Source organism: Pseudorca crassidens, chromosome 10 (assembly GCF_039906515.1).
Source record: "Pseudorca crassidens isolate mPseCra1 chromosome 10, mPseCra1.hap1, whole genome shotgun sequence".
NCBI classification, from domain to species: domain Eukaryota; kingdom Metazoa; phylum Chordata; class Mammalia; order Artiodactyla; family Delphinidae; genus Pseudorca; species Pseudorca crassidens.
The window spans coordinates 59,602,995-59,621,417 of NC_090305.1; the positions used below are offsets into that span (position 1 = coordinate 59,602,995).

Here is an 18,423-nt window from a genome sequence, read left to right on the forward strand (position 1 = left end):
CATAGCTCCTCAGTACAGGATAAAATTGGATCCACCCCTTACAACATGGAACTCCATAGGGATGAGATGTGTAAAAAAAAAAAAATGTGGCCACGTAAGTACTAGAAGAAAACATGGCTGAGTTTCTTTATAACTTAGATGTGGAAAAAGCCTAACTATGGCTGAATATCCCAGGTAATGAATGATTGATAAATCCAATTACATAAAAAAATTTAAAAACTTAATATAGCACAGGGAACTATATTCAATATCCTGTGATGAACCATAATGGAAAAGAATATAAATACATATATATGTATAACAATCACTGTGCTGTACAGCAGAAATTAACACATTGTAAATCAACTATACTTCCATTAAAAAAAAAACTTAAGAAAAGAACACATAAAAAACCAACCCCCCCCCCACCCACACACACACTAAGCAGTCTACAGACAAAAACCGAGTAGAAGAAAATATGTGCAAGTTCTTTCTTTTCTTTTTCTTTTTTGGCCGCCCTGTGCAGCTTGCGGGATCTTACTTCCCCGACCAGGGATTGAACCCAGGCCCACCGCAGTGAAAGCACCAAGTCCTAACCACTGGACCACCAGGGAATTCCCCAATTTGCAAGTTATTTCATAGCAAAGAGCTAATTTCTCTCTATATAATGGGCTCTTAAAATGCCCTTTCAGAGATTGGTTGAATTATGGTATCTTCATTCAATGGAGTGCTACACAACCAAAAGGAAAAAAAAGGGAAAGAATATGACACAGACGGTATTTAGGAATGTACACAGAGTGATCTCTAGGATGTACTGTTAAGTGAAAAAAGAAATGTCTTTTAGTGAAGGAACAGTTCCAAGAAATGGCATAAATAATAACTGTGCTTCTTATCCCTATAGGTCTCTTCTCAGAAACACAGTGTGATCTGAAATTAGGAACAGTTTGTTTGTTTTTGTTTGTTGAATTTAGTACAATATACCGCTCTCAGCTATATTGTGTTGGGGGTTTGATGATTCACTAGAAGGATTTACAGAACTCAGAAAAGCTGTTATACTCACAGTTACAGTTTATAACAGCAAAAGGATACAGATTAACATCAGCAAAGGGAAAAGGCATGTAAGGTGGAGTCCCGTAGGGACCAAGCGCAAGGTTCCAGTTGTTCTCTCCCAGGGGAGTTGTACAGACAGTGCTTAAGCCCCCAGCAAGGATATGTGACAACACATGAGAAGTGCTGCCAACCAAGGAAGCTCATCCAAGCCTTGGGGGCCAGGGCTTTTACTGGGGCACTACATGCCCACATGACTGACCATAGCTATTCAGTCTCCAGCCTCCCCAGAGGGCCTCAGACATGAGAAAACAGGCATTCACCGTAAAATACATTGTTAGCATAAACTATCTGGTGTGGCCCAAGGCCCCGGCACACAAAAACATTCTTATCAGGCCAGGATATCCCAGGGGCTCAGAGCTCATCTCCCAGGAGGCAGTGAAGGGCCAGCACTGAAGCCTGGCATTTCTTTGCAACAAAGCAACCCAAGCCTGCTGAGTTCACCTTTTATAGCACACAGAAGTTTTAGTAAAAAAAAAAAAGGTACACTTGTAGAGGAGGGAAACCAGTCACCTAGTACTAAGCTTAATTTTTCCTCACACGTTGGATTTAAAAACTTTACATTATTAAACATCAAATTAAATTGTGTTAATTTATGACATCCCCAATAATTTGTATTAAATTATTACATCTCCAAGGTAGTATTTTTCTGTTGATTCAATTTACTAATTACTTAAAAAGGATATGACTTCGAATAGCCTATATATATATATATATATATATATATATCAACTATCATAAACAGAATATTTTCCTAAAGCAAAGAAGCAAAACTGATTTATTTTCCATGGCAAGTAGAAAAAAGCAATACAGGAAATTCCCTGGCGGTCCAGTGGTTAGGACTCCTCGCTTAGTTGGGGAACTAAGATCGTGCAAGCCGCAAGGCATGCCCCCCCACCCCCAAAAAAGGGGGAGAAGCAACACAATAATGTTCTAATTTTCAAGAGTTTTAAATTCCTTTTCATGTTAAACCAGGTGTCAATGTTAAGGAAGATAAAAGGAACCAATGAAATTATTCCAAAGCATCTGGCTTTGTAATATATTATCTAACATTAAAAAATAGTGACCTTCCTAACTAAGTTCATCATGAGTTTGTATTCCTTGAGAAGACATTAACTGATGATATAGGGAAGTGGACCAGCAGCATGCAACATAAGGAAAAACTATTTGGGCACTGAAAAACCCTCCTTGCATCAACCTTAAAAAAAAGGACTGATTAGGGTATCAGAGCCCTTAAATTTTCCTTCAAACCCTCAATTTTACTTTCAAACCTGGTACAGAAAATATGATTACTAATACTCTAAGGAGTTTACATGATATCTTTATTGCCTGCATAAAACATGACAGCTTTCATTTAGAAAAAACAATAGTTTTAGTTTCAATTTTCAGTATCTATAGTTCAAAGCACTGATTATTCCACCGTGACAAAACAACCCCAATTTATAGAACTCTCTGTATCATACTGTAGCAAAGGTAAATAAACTAAACAAAAACATAGACTAAATGTTAAAAAGTAAAAAAATAATTGTTTACCCTTTCCCTGGGGTGCTGTCCAAAGAAATCTGGATGTACAGCAAAATAGAATGGCCTCAAGGCATTGACTGCTTCAGCTCCTGATAAAGCTCTTGAGTAGAGAAACCAGTATGGAAATATCTTTCCTGGACATAACCTTTTTAAAAGATATGGATTTATTATTCACCAGAGCACTGACATGGACACAAATCCCCCGTGTATAAAGTGACAGTAGCATTAAGATTATTGTGTATGGAAAATACCGTAGAAATAAGACAGAAACCAAAGTGTAAAATTTTGTGGGTTTTTGAAATCTACAAAAGTTTTGAAAGCAGTGAGTCCCACATGATTTCTTTTTCTTTTTTTAAAATTTACTTTTTTGGGGCTGCACTGGGTCTTAGTTGTGGCACGCGGGATCTTTCGTTGTGGTGCACAGGCTCCAGAGTACACAGGCTCAGTAGTTGCGGCGCGCAGGCCCTAGAGCACAAGTGGGCTTCAGTAGTTGCGGCGCATGGGCTCAGTAGTTGCGGCATGTGGGCTTAGTTGCTCCGTGGCATGTGGGATCTTCCCGGACCAGGGATTGAACCCGTGTCCCCTGCATTGGCAGGCGGATTCTTAACCACTCCGCCACCAGGGAAGTCCCAAGACATTCCTTTTAACAATGACTATTTACTAAGACATTCATGTACATAATAGTTAATTAAAAGTACTAATTATTGCCAAATATGTTTTAGAAATCTAAAACTTCACATGTCATTTTTATGGAACAGATCCAATTTTATTTTGGTTATATACTTTGAGCCAAATAAACACTTTATTTATCTCTTTTGACTGGGCTACCAAGAAGCCAGAATGAAATTTGATGTTTGAATAACTGTCTCATCAGTTCTATTTTTTTAACAAATGATCTTTCTCTAGAGGGTATCTGGTCTCCATTTTGATTACCCTATATGTGCCTATTACTGTGCCAATTAAATTTTACTGAACTCCTTAAATCCTTTCTTGAAGTAGATAGGGTTTAGACTATCTACTCTTTACTACATAAATAGCAAATATGATAGTCAAATGACCTTACTATACAATTTAAATGTAACGTGGTTTTCTATATGATGGCAATAGACTTGAGGGCAACATGGTAATAAGAACTGTGCTAAGCGCCGGGGCGGGCGGGACTGGGAGCTGAGGCTCCGGCTTTTGTCGGAGCGCCGGGAGAGGACTGAGGTTGGCGGCGTGAACACAGCCTGCGGGGCGTTGGTGCACCGCGGCTGGCCGGGAGAGAGTCCGGGGAGAAGTCTGGAACTGCCGAAGAGGCAAGAGACTTTTACGTCCCTCTTTGTTTCCTGGTGCACGAGGAGAGGGGATTAAGAACGCTGCTTGAGAGAGCTCCAGGGACGGGCGCGGGCCGCGGCTAGGGGTGCGGAGCCCAGAGACGGACGTGGCTAGGGCCGCCCAGAGAGGCTAGGGCCGCTGCTGCCGCCACCGGGAGGCCTGTGTGCGAACACAGGTCACTGGCCACGCGCCCTTCCGCGGAGCCTGTGCAGCCCGCCACTGCCGGGGTCCCGGGATCCAGGGACAACTCCCCCGGGAGAACGCACAGGCGCGCCTCAGGCTGCAACGTCTTGCCGGCCTCTGCCGCAGCAGGCCCGCCCCACACTCCGTGCCCCTCCCTACCCCCGGGCCTGAGTGAGCCAGAGCCTCCGAATCAGCGGCTCTTTTAACCCCGTCCTGTCTGAGCAAAGAACAGACGCCCTCCGGCGACCTACACGCACAGGCGGGGCTAAATCCAAAGCTGAGCCCCTGGGAGCTGTGAGAACAAAGAAGAGAAAGGGAAATCTCTCCCAGCAGCCTCAGAAGCAGCGGATTAAAGCTCCACAATCAACTTGATATACCCTGCATCTGTGGAATACCTGAATAGACAACCAATCATCCCAAATTAAGGAGCCCTGTGGATGAAAGGCTCTTGGGGCTGCAGCCAGGAGTCAGTGCTGTGCCTCTGAGGTGGGAGAGCCAACTTCAGGACACTGATCCACAAGAGACCTCCCAGCTGCACATAATATCAAACAGCAAAAATTTCCGAGAGATCTCCATCTCAACGCCAGCACCCAGCTTCACTCAACGACCAGCAAGCTACAGTGCTGGACATCCTATGCCAAACAACTAGCAAGACAGGAACACAACCCCACCCATTAGCAGAGAGGCGGCCCAAAATCATAATAAGTCTACAGACACCCGAAAACACACCACCAGACGTGGACCTGCACACCAGAAAGACAAGATCTATCCTCATCCACCAGAACACAGGCACTAGTACCCTCCACCAGGAAGCCGACACAACCCACTGAACCAACCTTAGCCACTGGGGACAGACACAAAAAACAACAGGAACTACGAACCTTCAGCCTGCAAAAAAGGAGACCCCAAACACAGTAAGATAAGCAAAATGAAAAGACAGAAAAACACACCGCAGATGAAGGAGCAAGATAAAAACCCATCAGACCTAACAAATGAAGAGGAAATAGGCAGTCTACCTGAAAAAGAATTCAGAATAATGATAGTAAGGTTGATCCGAAATCTTGGAGATAGAATGGACAATAGAATGGACAAAATGCAAGAATCAGTTAACAAGGACCTAGAAGAACTAAAGATGAAACAAGCAACGATGAACAACACAATAAATGAAATTAAAAGTACTCTAGATGGGATCAATAGCAGAATAACTGAGGCAGAAGAACGGATAAGTGACCTGGAAGATAAAATAGTGGAAATAACTACTGCAGAGCAGAATAAAGAAAAAAGAATGAAAAGAACTGAGGACAGTCTCAGAGACCTCTGGGACAACATTAAACGTACCAACATTCGAATTATAGGGGTTCCAGAAGAAGAAGAGAAAAAGAAAGGGACTGAGAAAATATTTGAAGAGATTATAGTTGAAAACTTCCCTAATATGGGAAAGGAAATAGTTAATCAAGTCCAGGAAGCACAGAGAGTCCCATACAGGACAAATCCAAGGAGAAATACGCCAAGACACATATTAATCAAACTGTCAAAAATTAAATACAAAGAAAACATATTAAAAGCAGCAAGGGAAAAACAACAAATAACACACAAGGGAATCCCCATAAGGTTAACAGCTGATCTTTCAGCAGAAACTCTGCAAGCCAGAAGGGAGTGGCAGGACATATTGAAAGTGTTGAAGGAGAAAAACCTGCAACCAAGATTACTCTACCCAGCAAGGATCTCATTCAGATTTGATGGAGAAATTAAAACCTTTAGAGACAAGCAAAAGCTGAGAGAGTTCAGCACCACCAAACCAGCTCTACAACAACTGCTACAGGAACTTCTCTAGGCAAGAAACACAAAAGAAGGAAAAGACCTACAATAACAAACCCAAAACAATTAAGAAAATGGGAATGGGAACACACATATCGATAATTACCTTAAATGTAAATGGACTAAATGCTCCCACCAAAAGACACAGATTGGCTGAATGGATACAAAAACAAGACCCATATATTTGCTGTCTACAAGAGACCCACTTCAGACCTAGAGACACATACAGACTGAAAGTAAGGGGATGGAAAAAGGTATTTCATGCAAATGGAAACCAAAAGAAAGCTGGAGTAGCAATTCTCATATCAGACAAAATAGACTTTAAAACAAAGACTATTAGAAGAGACAAAGAAGGACACTACATAATGATCAAGGGATCGATCCAAGAGGAAGATATAACAATTGTAAATATTTATGCACCCAACATAGGTGCACCTCAATACATAAGGCAAATACTGACAACCATAAAAGGGGAAAACGACAGTAACACATTCATAGTAGGGGACTTTAACACCCCACTTTCACCAATGGACAGATCATCCAAAATGAAAATAAATAAGGAAACACAAGCTTTAAATGATACATTAAATGAGATGGAGTTAATTGATATTTATAGGACATTCCATCCAAAAACAACAGAATACACATTTTTCTCAAGTGCTCATGGAACATTCTCCAGGATAGATCATATCTTGGGTCACAAATCAAGCCTTGGTAAATTTAAGAAAATTGAAATTGTATCAAGTATCTTTTCCGACCACAACGCTATGAGACTCGATATCAATCACAGGAGAAGATCTGTAAAAAATACAAACACATGGAGGCTAAACAATACACTACTTAATAACGAAGTGATCACTGAAGAAATCAAAGGGGAAATCAAAAAATACCTAGAAACAAATGACAATGGAGACACGACGACTCAAAATCTATGGGATGCAGCAAAAGCAGTTCTAAGAGGGAAGTTTATAGCAATACAATCTTACCTTAAGAAACAGGAAACATCTCGAATAAACAACCTAAACTTGCACCTAAAGCAATTAGAGAAAGAAGAACAAAAAAACCCCAAAGTTAGCAGGAGGAAAGAAATCATAAAAATCAGATCAGAAATAAATGAAAAAGAAATGAAGGGAACGATAGCAAAGATCAATAAAACTAAAAGCTGGTTTTTTGAAAGGATAAACAAAATTGATAAACCATTAGCCAGACTCATCAAGAAAAAAAGGGAGAAGACTCAAATCAATAGAATTAGAAATGAAAAAGGAGAAGTAACGACTGACACTGCAGAAATACAAAAGATCCTGAGAGATTACTACAAGCAACTCTATGCCAATAAAATGGACAACCTGGAAGAAATGGACAAATTCTTAGAAAGGCACAACCTGCCAAGACTGAATCAGGAAGAAATAGAAAATATGAACAGACCAATCACAAGCACTGAAATTGAAACTGTGATTAAAAATCTTCCAACAAGCAAAAGCCCAGGACCAGATGGCTTCACAGGCGAATTCTATCAAACATTTAGAGAAGAGCTATCACCTATCCTTCTCAGACTCTTCCAAAATATAGCAGAGGGAGGAACACTCCCCAACTCATTCTACGAGGCCACCATCACCCTGATACCAAAACCAGACAAGGATGTCACAAAGAAAGAAAACTACAGGCCAATATCACTGATGAACATAGATGCAAAGATCCTCAACAAAATACTAGCAAACAGAATCCAACAGCACATTAAACGGATCATACACCATGATCAAGTGGAGTTTATTCCAGGAATGCAAGGATTCTTCAATATACGCAAATCAATCAACGTGATACACCATATTAACAAATTGAAGGAGAAAAACCATATGATCATCTCAATAGATGCAGAGAAAGCTTTTGACAAAATTCAACACCCATTTATGATAAAAACCCTGCAGAAAGTAGGCATAGAGGGAACTTTCCTCAACATAATAAAGGCCATATATGACAAACCCACAGCCAACATCGTCCTCAATGGTGAAAAACTGAAAGCATTTCCACTAAGATCAGGAACAAGACAAGGTTGCCCACTCTCACCACTCTTATTCAACATAGTTTTGGAAGTTTTAGCCACAGCAATCAGAGAAGAAAAGGAAATAAAAGGAATCCAAATCGGAAAAGAAGAAGTAAAGCTGTCACTGTTTGCAGATGACATGATACTATACATACAGAACCCTAAAGATGCTACCAGAAAACTACTAGAGCTAATCAATGAATTTGGTAAAGTGGCAGGATACAAAATTAATGCACAGAAATCTCTGGCATTCCTATACACTAAGGATGAAAAATCTGAAAGTGAAATCAAGAAAACACTCCCATTTACCATTGCAACAAAAAGAATAAAATACCTAGGAATAAACCTACCTAAGGAGACAAAAGACCTGTATGCAGAAAATTATAAGACACTGATGAAAGAAATTAAAAATGATACAAATAGGTGGAGAGATATACCATGTTCTTGGATTGGAAGAATCAACATTGTGAAAATGACTCTACTACCCAAAGCAATCTACAGATTCAATGCAATCCCTATGAAACTACCACTGGCATTTTTCACAGAACTAGAACAAAAAATCTCACAATTTGTATGGAAACACAAAAGACCCCGAATAGCCAAAGCAATTTTGAGAACGAAAAATGGAGCTGGAGGAATCAGGCTTCCTGACCTCAGACTATACTACAAAGCTACAGTAATCAAGACAGTATGGTACTGGCACAAAAACAGAAATATAGATCAATGGAACAGGATAGAAAGCCCAGAGATAAACCCACGCACATATGGTCACCTTATCTTTGACAAAGGAGGCAGAAATGTACAGTGGAGAAAGGACAGCCTATTCAATAAGTGGTGCTGGGAAAACTGGACAGCTACATGTAAAAGTATGAGATTAGATCACTCCCTAACACCATACACAAAAATAAGTTCAAAATGGATTAAAGACCTAAATGTAAGGCCAGAAACTATCAAACTCTTAGAGGAAAACATAGGCAGAACACTCTATGACATAAATCACAGCAAGATCCTTTTTGACCCACCTCCTAGAGAAATGGAAATAAAAACAAAAGTAAACAAATGGGACCTAATGAAACTTAAAAGCTTTTGCGCAGCAAAGGAAACCATAAAGAAGACCAAAAGACAACCCTCAGAATGGGAGAAAATATTTGCAAATGAAGCAACTGACAAAGGATTAATCTCCAAAATTTATAAGCAGCTCATGCAGCTTAATAACAAAAGAACAAACAACCCAATCCAAAAATGGGCAGAAGACCTAAATAGACATTTCTCCAAAGAAGATATACAGAGTGCCAACAAACACATGAAAGAATGCTCAACATCACTAATCATTAGAGAAATGCAAATCAAAACTACAATGAGATATCATCTCACACCAGTCAGAATGGCCATCATCAAAAAATCTAGAAACAATAAATGCTGGAGAGGGTGTGGAGAAAAGGGAACCCTCTTACACTGTTGGTGGGAATGTAAATTGATACAGCCACTGTGGAGAACAGTATGGAGGTTCCTTAAAAAGCTACAAATAGAACTACCATATGACCCAGCAATCCCACTACTGGGCATATACCCTGAGAAAACCATAATTCAAAAAGAGTCATGTACCAAAATGTTCATTGCAGCTCTATTTACAATAGCCCAGAGATGGAAACAACCTAAGTGTCCATCATCGGATGAATGGATAAAGAAGATGTGGCACATATATACAATGGAATATTACTCAGCCATAAAAAGAGACGAAATTGAGCTATTTGTAATGAGGTGGATAGACCTAGAGTCTGTCATACAGAGTGAAGTAAGTCAGAAAGAGAGAGACAAATACCGTATGCTAACACATATATATGGAATTTAAGAAAAAAAAAAAAATGTCATGAAAAACCTAGGGGTGAAACAGGAATAAAGACACAGACTTACTAGAGAATGGACTTGAGGCTATGGGGAGGGGGAAGGGTAAACGGTGACAAAGCAATAAAGAGGCATGGACATGTATACACTACCAAACGTAAGGTAGATAGCTAGTGGGAAGCAGCCGCATAGCACAGGGAGATCAGCTCGGTGCTGTGTGACCGCCTGGAGGGGTGGGATAGGGAGGGTGGGAGGGAGGGTGACGCAAGCGGGAAGAGATATGGGAACATATGTATATATATAACTGATTCATTTTGTTGTGAAGCTGAAACTAACATACCATTGTAAAGCAATTATGCTCCAATAAAGATGTTTAAAAAAAAAAAAAAAAAAAAAGAACTGTGCTAAGGACAAACTTTATCTTTTTTTCCTCTTAAACTTTTCACACTGAACTATTTTGAAAGATGGTATTCTTTTCACCTTCTACTCTGAATGGACTCTTGGGAGAAGGGACCTGGATGTTCACATGAATTTTCTGTTTCTTTTTTTATTCCTGCCCTCCACCATATTATCCACAAAATAGTTAGAATTTGATAAATTATAATAAATTGAAATTAGCTAAACACCTAACAGATTCCACACCCCTCCACCCCAACAAATACTAATAACAGATGGAACCGCAAAGCTTACCTCCTCACAGGTCTCAGGTGGCAAAACATTTCTGAATATATATGTAGGTCAACTTCCAGGCATCCATTAATCACTTAAAAAGTTAAGCAGATACCAGTAATGAACAAGTGGAATTTGAAATTAAAAACACATTACCATTTACATTAGCACCCCCCAAAATGAAATACTTAGTTATAAATCTGACAAAATATGTACAAGATCTATATGAGGAAAACTGTAAAACTCTGATGAAAGAAATCAAAGAAGAATTAAATAAATGGAGAGATATTCCATGTTCATGGATAGGAAGACTTGATATTGTCAAGATGTCAATTCTTTCCAACTTGATCTACAGAGTCAATGCAATCCCAATCAAAATCCCAGTAAGTTATTTTATGGAAATCAACAAACTCACTCTAAAGTTTATATGTAGAGGCAAAAGACTCAGAATAGCCAACTCAATACCAAAGAAGAATAAAGTTGGAGGACTGACACTACTGGACTTCAAGACTTACTGTAAAGTTACAGTAATCAAGACAGTGTGGTACTGGTGAAAGAACAGACAAATAGATCAATGGGACAGAATAGAGAGCCCAGAAATAGACCTACAAAAATATAGCCAACTTATCTTTGACAAGGAGCAAAGGCAATACTATGGAGCAACAATAATCTTTTCAACAAATGGTACAGGAACAACTGGACATCTACATGCAAAAATGTTAATCTAGTCACAGACCTTACACCCTTCATAAAAGTTAACTCAAAATGGATCAAAGACCTAAATGTAAAACAAAAATACTATAAAATTCCTAGAAGAGTACCTAGGAGAAAACCTAGATGACCTAAGGTATGTCAGTGACTTTTTAGATACAACACCAGACACATGATCCATGAAGGCAAAGAATTGATATACTGAATTTCATTAAAATTAAAAATTTTGCTCTGCAAAAGACAATGTAGAGAGAACAAGAGGACAAGCCACAGACTGGGAGAAAATATTTGTAAAAGATACACATATCTGACAAAGGACTGCTATCCAAAATATACAAAAAACATTTAAAACTCAACAATAAGAAAACGGACAACCTGATTAAAAAAGGGAGCCAAACACCTGAACAGACACCTCCTGCAAGAAGATATACAGATGGCGAATAAGCATATGAAAGTACGCTCTACATCATAGGTCATCAGGGAAATGCAAATTAAAACTATGAGATACTGCAACACACCTATTAGAATGGCCAAATCCAGAACACCAACAACACCAAATGCTGGTGAGGATGTGGAGCACCAGGAACTCTCGTTCATTGCTAGTGGGAATGCAAAATGATACAGCCACTTTGGAAGACAGTTTGGGGCTTTCTTACAAAACTAAACATACTCTTACCATATGATCCAGCAACTACCCTCCTCAGTATTTACCCAAATGAACTGAAAACTTGTCTACACACAAACCTGCACACGGATGTTTATTGTGGCTTTATTCTTAATTGCCAAAACTTGGAAGCAACCAAGATATCCTTCAGTAGGTGAGTGGATAAACTGTAGTACATCCGGCCAACTGAATATTATTCATTGCCAAAAAGAAATGAGCTATCAAGCCATGAAGAGGCATTGAGGAAATTTAAATGCATATTACCCAGCAAAAGAAGCCAATCTGGAAAGATTATATACTGTATGATTCCAGCTCTATGACATTCTGGAAAAGGCAAAACTATGGTGATAGTAAAAAGATCAGTGGTTGCCAGGGGTTGGGGGAGAGGGAAGGATGAATAGGTGGAACACAGAGGATTTTTAGGACAGTGAAACTCTCTGTATAATAATACTACAATGGTAGGTACATGGCATTATACATTTGTCCAAACCCGTGGAATGTACAACACCAAGAGTGAACCCTAATGTAAACTATGGACTTTGGGCAAGAATGAAGTGTCGATTTAAGTTCATCGATTGTGACAAATGTACAACTCAGGTGTGGGAGGCTGTGTGTGGGGAGGGGGTATGTGGGAACTCGTACTTTGGTCAGTTTTGCTGTGAACCTAAAACTGCTCTAAAAAATAAAACTTATTTTTTTTAAAAGGTTAAGCAGATAAAAGGGGGAACATGATTTGAATCACATGGACTTTTCCAATAATTTAGAGCTTCAGCAAGAATTTCAACTATACTATAGTCTCCATGTCAACTGACCAAGTGATTTTAAAAATTCTATGAGCAACCTGTCTTGAAATGCCATATTATTCACATGATAATCACCACGTAAAAAATCCTTTCTTCCCCCGGCTTATGAAGCTCTGAGCCTGTGGAAGAGTGTATTTGCTCAAAACAAACCACCACGTGGCTCAAGTCCTATTCTGTCAAATTTTAAGAACTAAAAAGTTTAAAAAATTTTTTCATAATGCAGTTAAAATACCTGAACCAAGGTAATGAAGGAAAACTGCCATTAACAGGATAATAGAAAGATGTATTTAAAAGACAATTCAAGAATTACCTATTTAAAAAGTGCATTTGCAAACAACAGTGGGTGCTTCCATTCATTTTCTGGTGGACTGGTGTGGCAAGACCCTCTTGGATACAGAATGTGTTTATAGGTATTCATTTAAATGTTTAAAAACGTGATTTTTATTTAACCCTTCACCTTGCTATTTTGTTTGAGACAAATACGGATACCAGAAATACTCCTACCATTTGGAAAATTTCTGAGATTAAATGGAGATACAATGAGGAAGAAAGAACCATTTTGACTAAAGTTTCAGTGCTGCCCATGACCGACTGAATTCTCACTAAACGTCATTATGAAGTAACTGAACAATCTCGACTTAGTAAGACAGAACAGGTACAAGCCTCCAAGCTTGCAAAGAAGAGACCAGAAGAATATACATATCCAATCCAGCACTGGCTCTCTTTAGGTGGTAGGATAGGAAGCCCTTTACTTTTTTTTATTTCCTAGTTTATTTACAATGAGCACGCGAAGTATGCTCTTAAAAAAAAAAAATCAATGCTTCTAGCATACAAAATTAAACAATGAAAAGGAATAGAGCAGGTACGTGTTGTTCATTCAGTATTTAAGACAGGCCCCTGGCCCTGGGAAATCTGCCCAGTGACGGCCCTGGACTGTGATTCCAATCTAGCTCAAGAAGAAAACAGCCCCTCATCTTCACACACAATGACATTTCATTTTTAATATTAGTAAGAAAATTTATGCCACTTAACTGCAAAGATGCTAATAAATGAGCTAAAACTTGGGTAAGGAACAAGGAATAATACTCGAGGGGCATATGATCAACCAAGAATATGAATGGGCAAGAGATGAAAATAATATGCAGCCAAGTTCTAACCATCATCCTTTTCAGCATAAAATGATCTTATAAGAAGCCTTGAAAAGTCAGAAGTACTGAACTAAGTAGGCCTAGAACTTAGGCCTACCATTGCAACAATGATGTAACCTGTTTTAATGGTCTGTTGCAGCAGCATTTTAGAAGTTCATGAAATCACAAGGTCTCCATCTGATGTGCAATGTAGGTGATCCAAGTCATACTCTACTCCCCATTTTCCAAAGCAAGACATCAAAACAAATAAAACACTGAAAAGGAACTGTCATGATCACTGATTTGAAACAGAAGTTAAAGCACACTAAAAAGACAATAAAATTTTTGGAAGTTGATTTAGAAAAGACTGGCTGTCTCCAATTTGATTCACAAAGAATTTGAGAGGCAGGCAGCCAAGTTACACTGTTTAGAAATGTACATATCTAAACATCTATAAATAAGAATTGTTAGGAGGGATTTCCCTGGCAGTCCAGTGGTTAGGACTCGGTGCTTCCACTGCAGAGGGCGTGGGTTCCATCCCTGGTTGGGGAACTAAGATACTACAAGCCATGTGGCCAGGCCACAAAAAAAAAAAAAAAAAAAAAAAAAAAGAATTGTTAGGAAAAGCTGATTTAGCAATTCATCTTAAGAGTTACTTCAGAATTAGTCTCCAAAGAGTCACTCACAGCAAAGTTGCAAAAATAGGGATTGTATCCTCAGTGACTTTCAAACATGGAGCATAAAGTATGTTATGCAGAGAATTATAGAGCATGTTTTAGAAGTGATTCTGTCAAAAATAATCAAAGCCAAAAAAAAAAAAATGTTTCTGTATTTAAAAGTCCGGGTCTTCAGTTGTCCAGAAAAATAATTAATTCATTGTTCACTCTGTAATCATAGGGTATAATTAAACTTAGTACTGAGCAATGACTAAAAAAAGGACATTAATACTTGGAAGAGTGACAAGAGATTCTCCCAATGAAAATAAAATGTTCTCAAATACAAGTCTGAACATTAAATCATGGTTTCTAGATTTAGAAAGAACTTAAAAAAAATTAGGCTACTATAGGTTAAGAGTTAGGTATTTTCTGCCTGCTTTTTTGGTGAGTTGCCTATTTCCTAAAAAGGTTCACACTGCAGTAAAGAGAATTCGAATCTAGACTTGTGCTGCCTAATAAGGGAGCCCCTAGCACATGTGGCTACTGTGAACTGAGACGTGTTTTAAGTGTAAAGTACCCATTGGATTTTAAAGATTTAGTATGAAGAAAATGCAAAGTATTCCATTAATAATTTTTTATCCTGATTAGATGTTGAAATGATAATTTATTAATTTCACTTGTTTCTTTTTGCTTTTTTAAAAGCAAAACACGACCTGGTCTTTTGTGATTTACTACCAGAAAAATTTAAATTACATCTGTGGCTCATATTGTATTTCTGTTGGATGGCGCTGATCTAGGCCAATTCAAGGCAAATTTAAGTGAACATGACACTGTCAGGGAAAGCTCAGTAACTGTGGCGCACGGCCTGTTGCTCCGCAGCATGTGGGATCTTCCCGGACCAGGGCTCGAAACCATGTCCCCTGAATTGGCTGGCGGATTCTTAACCACTGCGCCACCAGGTAAGTCCTGTGCTGTTTAAAGTGAGGCATTAAATCTTCTAGGCAGTTTCATATCAAATTGGGTAGAAAGAGATCTAAATTGGTGGAAAAGCCAAATTATGGGTAGTCTAAGAAGTTTAAATTACATTCGATAGAAACCACGTTTGCCACACAGAGGTCCTAGTAACTTATTTGAACAGAGTTAATATCCTCAGGCTACTCTCATTTAAACTGTGACTTTCCTTAATAACTATCTTGTAAGGTTTTAAAAAGTAGTTTGTTCTATCAAGGAGAGATAAAAGCAGGCAATATTTCACTGCTCTTCGGTTTAACACTTCTTAGGGAAGGGAAAAAGCAGGAAGCCCTTTAGATAAATTAATAAATTGCAGCAAAGCAAAGTATCAAGGGTTTTTAAGCTTCCTTTTGTAAATCTTTTGCTATGAGATTTGAATCATAACCATATCCTAGGATAAGTCAAAGACTTCGGGGAAATGTAATAGTCGGAAACAAAACCTAAATCGTCTCAGGTTTCTCATTTCAAAACAAGTTAAAACAGATACTATGCGGGCACTCCGATCCCGGCACTGCCTGGGTTCAAAAGTTAGCACGTCGAGCTAAGGCGACTCTGATCTCTGCCCACCCCGACCCCCACCCCCCCCTTCTGCCCCGAGCAGCCTGAAAGCACAAAGGGAGCCCCTCCCGTCCTGCTCCTTACAGTTCTGGCAAGGGTCCGCCGCGAGGGCTTCCTCCTACCTGCTCCACCTCCCACCAGGTACCAGGAGGAAGGACGGTCGATCCTCTCGCAGGGCTCTGCAAGGGTGCGCTGGGCCAGGCAGGAGCGCATGCGCACCGGGGCGCCAGCCCGGCCAACGAGCGCGCGCCGCCGGGCCGGAGCTCCCGCCCGCTCTCGCCCCACCTGACGACAGGCTCTGACAGGCTCCTACCCGCGGTGCTGAGTCCCCACCCGAGAAATCTCAGCTGGGCGCGTACTGCTCCACCCGTCCGTCGGCGCCTGCCGCAGAGGCTTGCTCGAGAGGAGTCCGGGCTCTGGGTCGGGCCGCAGGTCGCGCTCTCATTGGCTGAAGCGTGCCAGGCCTTCCTCTCTGGGGCGCCTGCGCACAGCCCCAGGACGCGGCTTAAAAGCCTAGCGGTTCTCAGCCCCACCCTGACGTCAGCAACTAGGTGAACGCCAGCCTTCTCGCAGCGTGGAAGCTCCCGTCCCTCCGTCTTCTTACGGTCCGGCCCGGAGCGGGCTCTGCGCACTCAGCTGAAAGCTTTAGAAGGCGCGAATGAGCGCTAAGGGATAGGAAGGACTAGGCGGGAGGGGGTCGGAAAATGACTGGGCGGCAGGTGGCCGGGCCTGGACCGAGGGTTGGTGGGGAGGGCAAGGAAAGAAGGACGACCGAGCGTGCGCATGCGCCGGCCCGCTTTCCGCGCCAGCCAGCTTTCCTCGCCAGCCAGCTTTCCTCCCCGGCCCGGGTCCCCCAACCCCCGGCGCCTGGGAGGGGAAGAGGCTGGCTTGGCGGATCAGTCCGTAGAGCGTTCGGAGCTGACGCCTTAGAACGACTCTCGCTTGAGACCTCCAGGTTTTAAAGGTCTTACTGAGTATAGCCTTTGGCTTTCTTTACATAAATACAGCTAATTAAAACTATTTTCTCCGGTTTGTATTTTCCTTTTGACTTTGGCCCTTAAGGAATTCTCCACTATCAGCTTGGGGTTTCTACTGTTAGCTGTATTTCGCTTCTATGACTTTGGTTATTCCCATAAACTGCCACAGATGGAATAAGACAAATAAAATAACCGCTCTTTCCCTACCTTTTGGCACCGTTGACCGAGGTGGGGGAAAAAAAAACAACCCCAAACCAAAAAATACCCCCAGAATACCAAAAAACAAAACAAACAAAACCACCAACCTCCCTTTGTTCCAGCCCTAAGGGTTCTTGACTTATCATTCATTAGAAACCATCTGGTCAATTTGTGGTTCGTTCCATCCAATCCCATTTTTCCTAAAAGCTTAATTTATCATCTTTCGCATCTTCATCCTTTCAAATACATCCTTGCCACCAGCATAATGTTATAATTGCCCACTTACCGTTCTTCACTTGTCCTCAAAGGCACTTCAAACTGATGGTGGTAATCTCCGAACCCAATTTATTTCTTAGGTGCTGAATTTCAGTAATGGCAGTTAGTCACCCAATTTGTTCATACTAGAGAACTGGGCCTCTTTTTTATTTTTTATTATTTTTTGGGGGGGGGGCCTCTTTCTTGATGTCTACTTATGCCTTACTTCCCATATCCCATTCATGAGAGTATTCATTCCACATTTTATCATAGTAAGGCATTCTGCTAAGCGCTAGGTTTTAACTTTTTTATTCTTGTGAGGTTATAGACTTATTCCAGTGATGCTGCCATTACCACATTTTGGGAACCCCTTTAAGAAATACTTTCAGTCTCCTTAGTTACCACTTACTCTTTTATTACTCCCCTTACTCAGACATTTTCTCTAAATGATTTAAATTATGGTTTAAAGTATCAAATCTAAAGTATCAAATTAAGGATTGAGGATGGCCACCTTGGAGAATGACTGCTACAGATTCTGCAGATGGGTTCAGAAAAGAAGCTTAAACTTCCCAAGGTGGCTTGAAAAGTACAAGTCTTGTTTGGATAGGTTCTGGTATATTAGTTTAAAATACTGATTTCTTTAGTCATACCTAATGTAATGTACATAAATTACAAATTTTCAAGATACATATAGTATTTTAAGATACACTAAAGGAAAACTTTAGAGAATAATTTAAAATTTCTGGTATAACTCAGAAGGTACTCTGGAATTTTAGTGTTTGAGTCATTTTCCAGTATTATTTGACTATTCTATTTTACAAATGTACAATAGGCTTTAGAGACTGGACTGAGTGCTCACCAAATCTACTTCATAACCCTAAAGGTTGTTCTGAAAGCTCCAGACACCTGCTTGAATATTTTCCCCTTTATGTCTCCCTCTTATTAAATGCTGCACAATACTCAGTTTGTGATTTGTCATT

At 40.1% G+C, this 18,423-nt stretch overlaps 1 protein-coding gene across 7 annotated transcripts in view; it reads right to left on the reverse strand.

The window, feature by feature from the left end:
* Nucleotides 1-16,768, reverse strand: part of TCAIM (T cell activation inhibitor, mitochondrial) — a 43,214-nt gene extending 26,446 nt beyond the window's left edge. For 2 of the 7 annotated variants that reach the window (XM_067753866.1, XM_067753872.1), the window contains exons 1-3: nt 16,136-16,317; nt 10,505-10,577; nt 2,620-2,755 (exon numbers count right to left, since the gene is read on the reverse strand). In XM_067753866.1, coding sequence (XP_067609967.1) covers nt 2,620-2,755; nt 10,505-10,577; nt 16,136-16,226 — 300 coding nt within the window. In that variant the 5' untranslated portion in view covers nt 16,227-16,317. The other 5 variants (XR_010946934.1, XM_067753871.1, XM_067753870.1 and 2 more) reach the window with 5 other exon arrangements.
* Nucleotides 16,769-18,423: the final 1,655 nt, after the last annotated feature.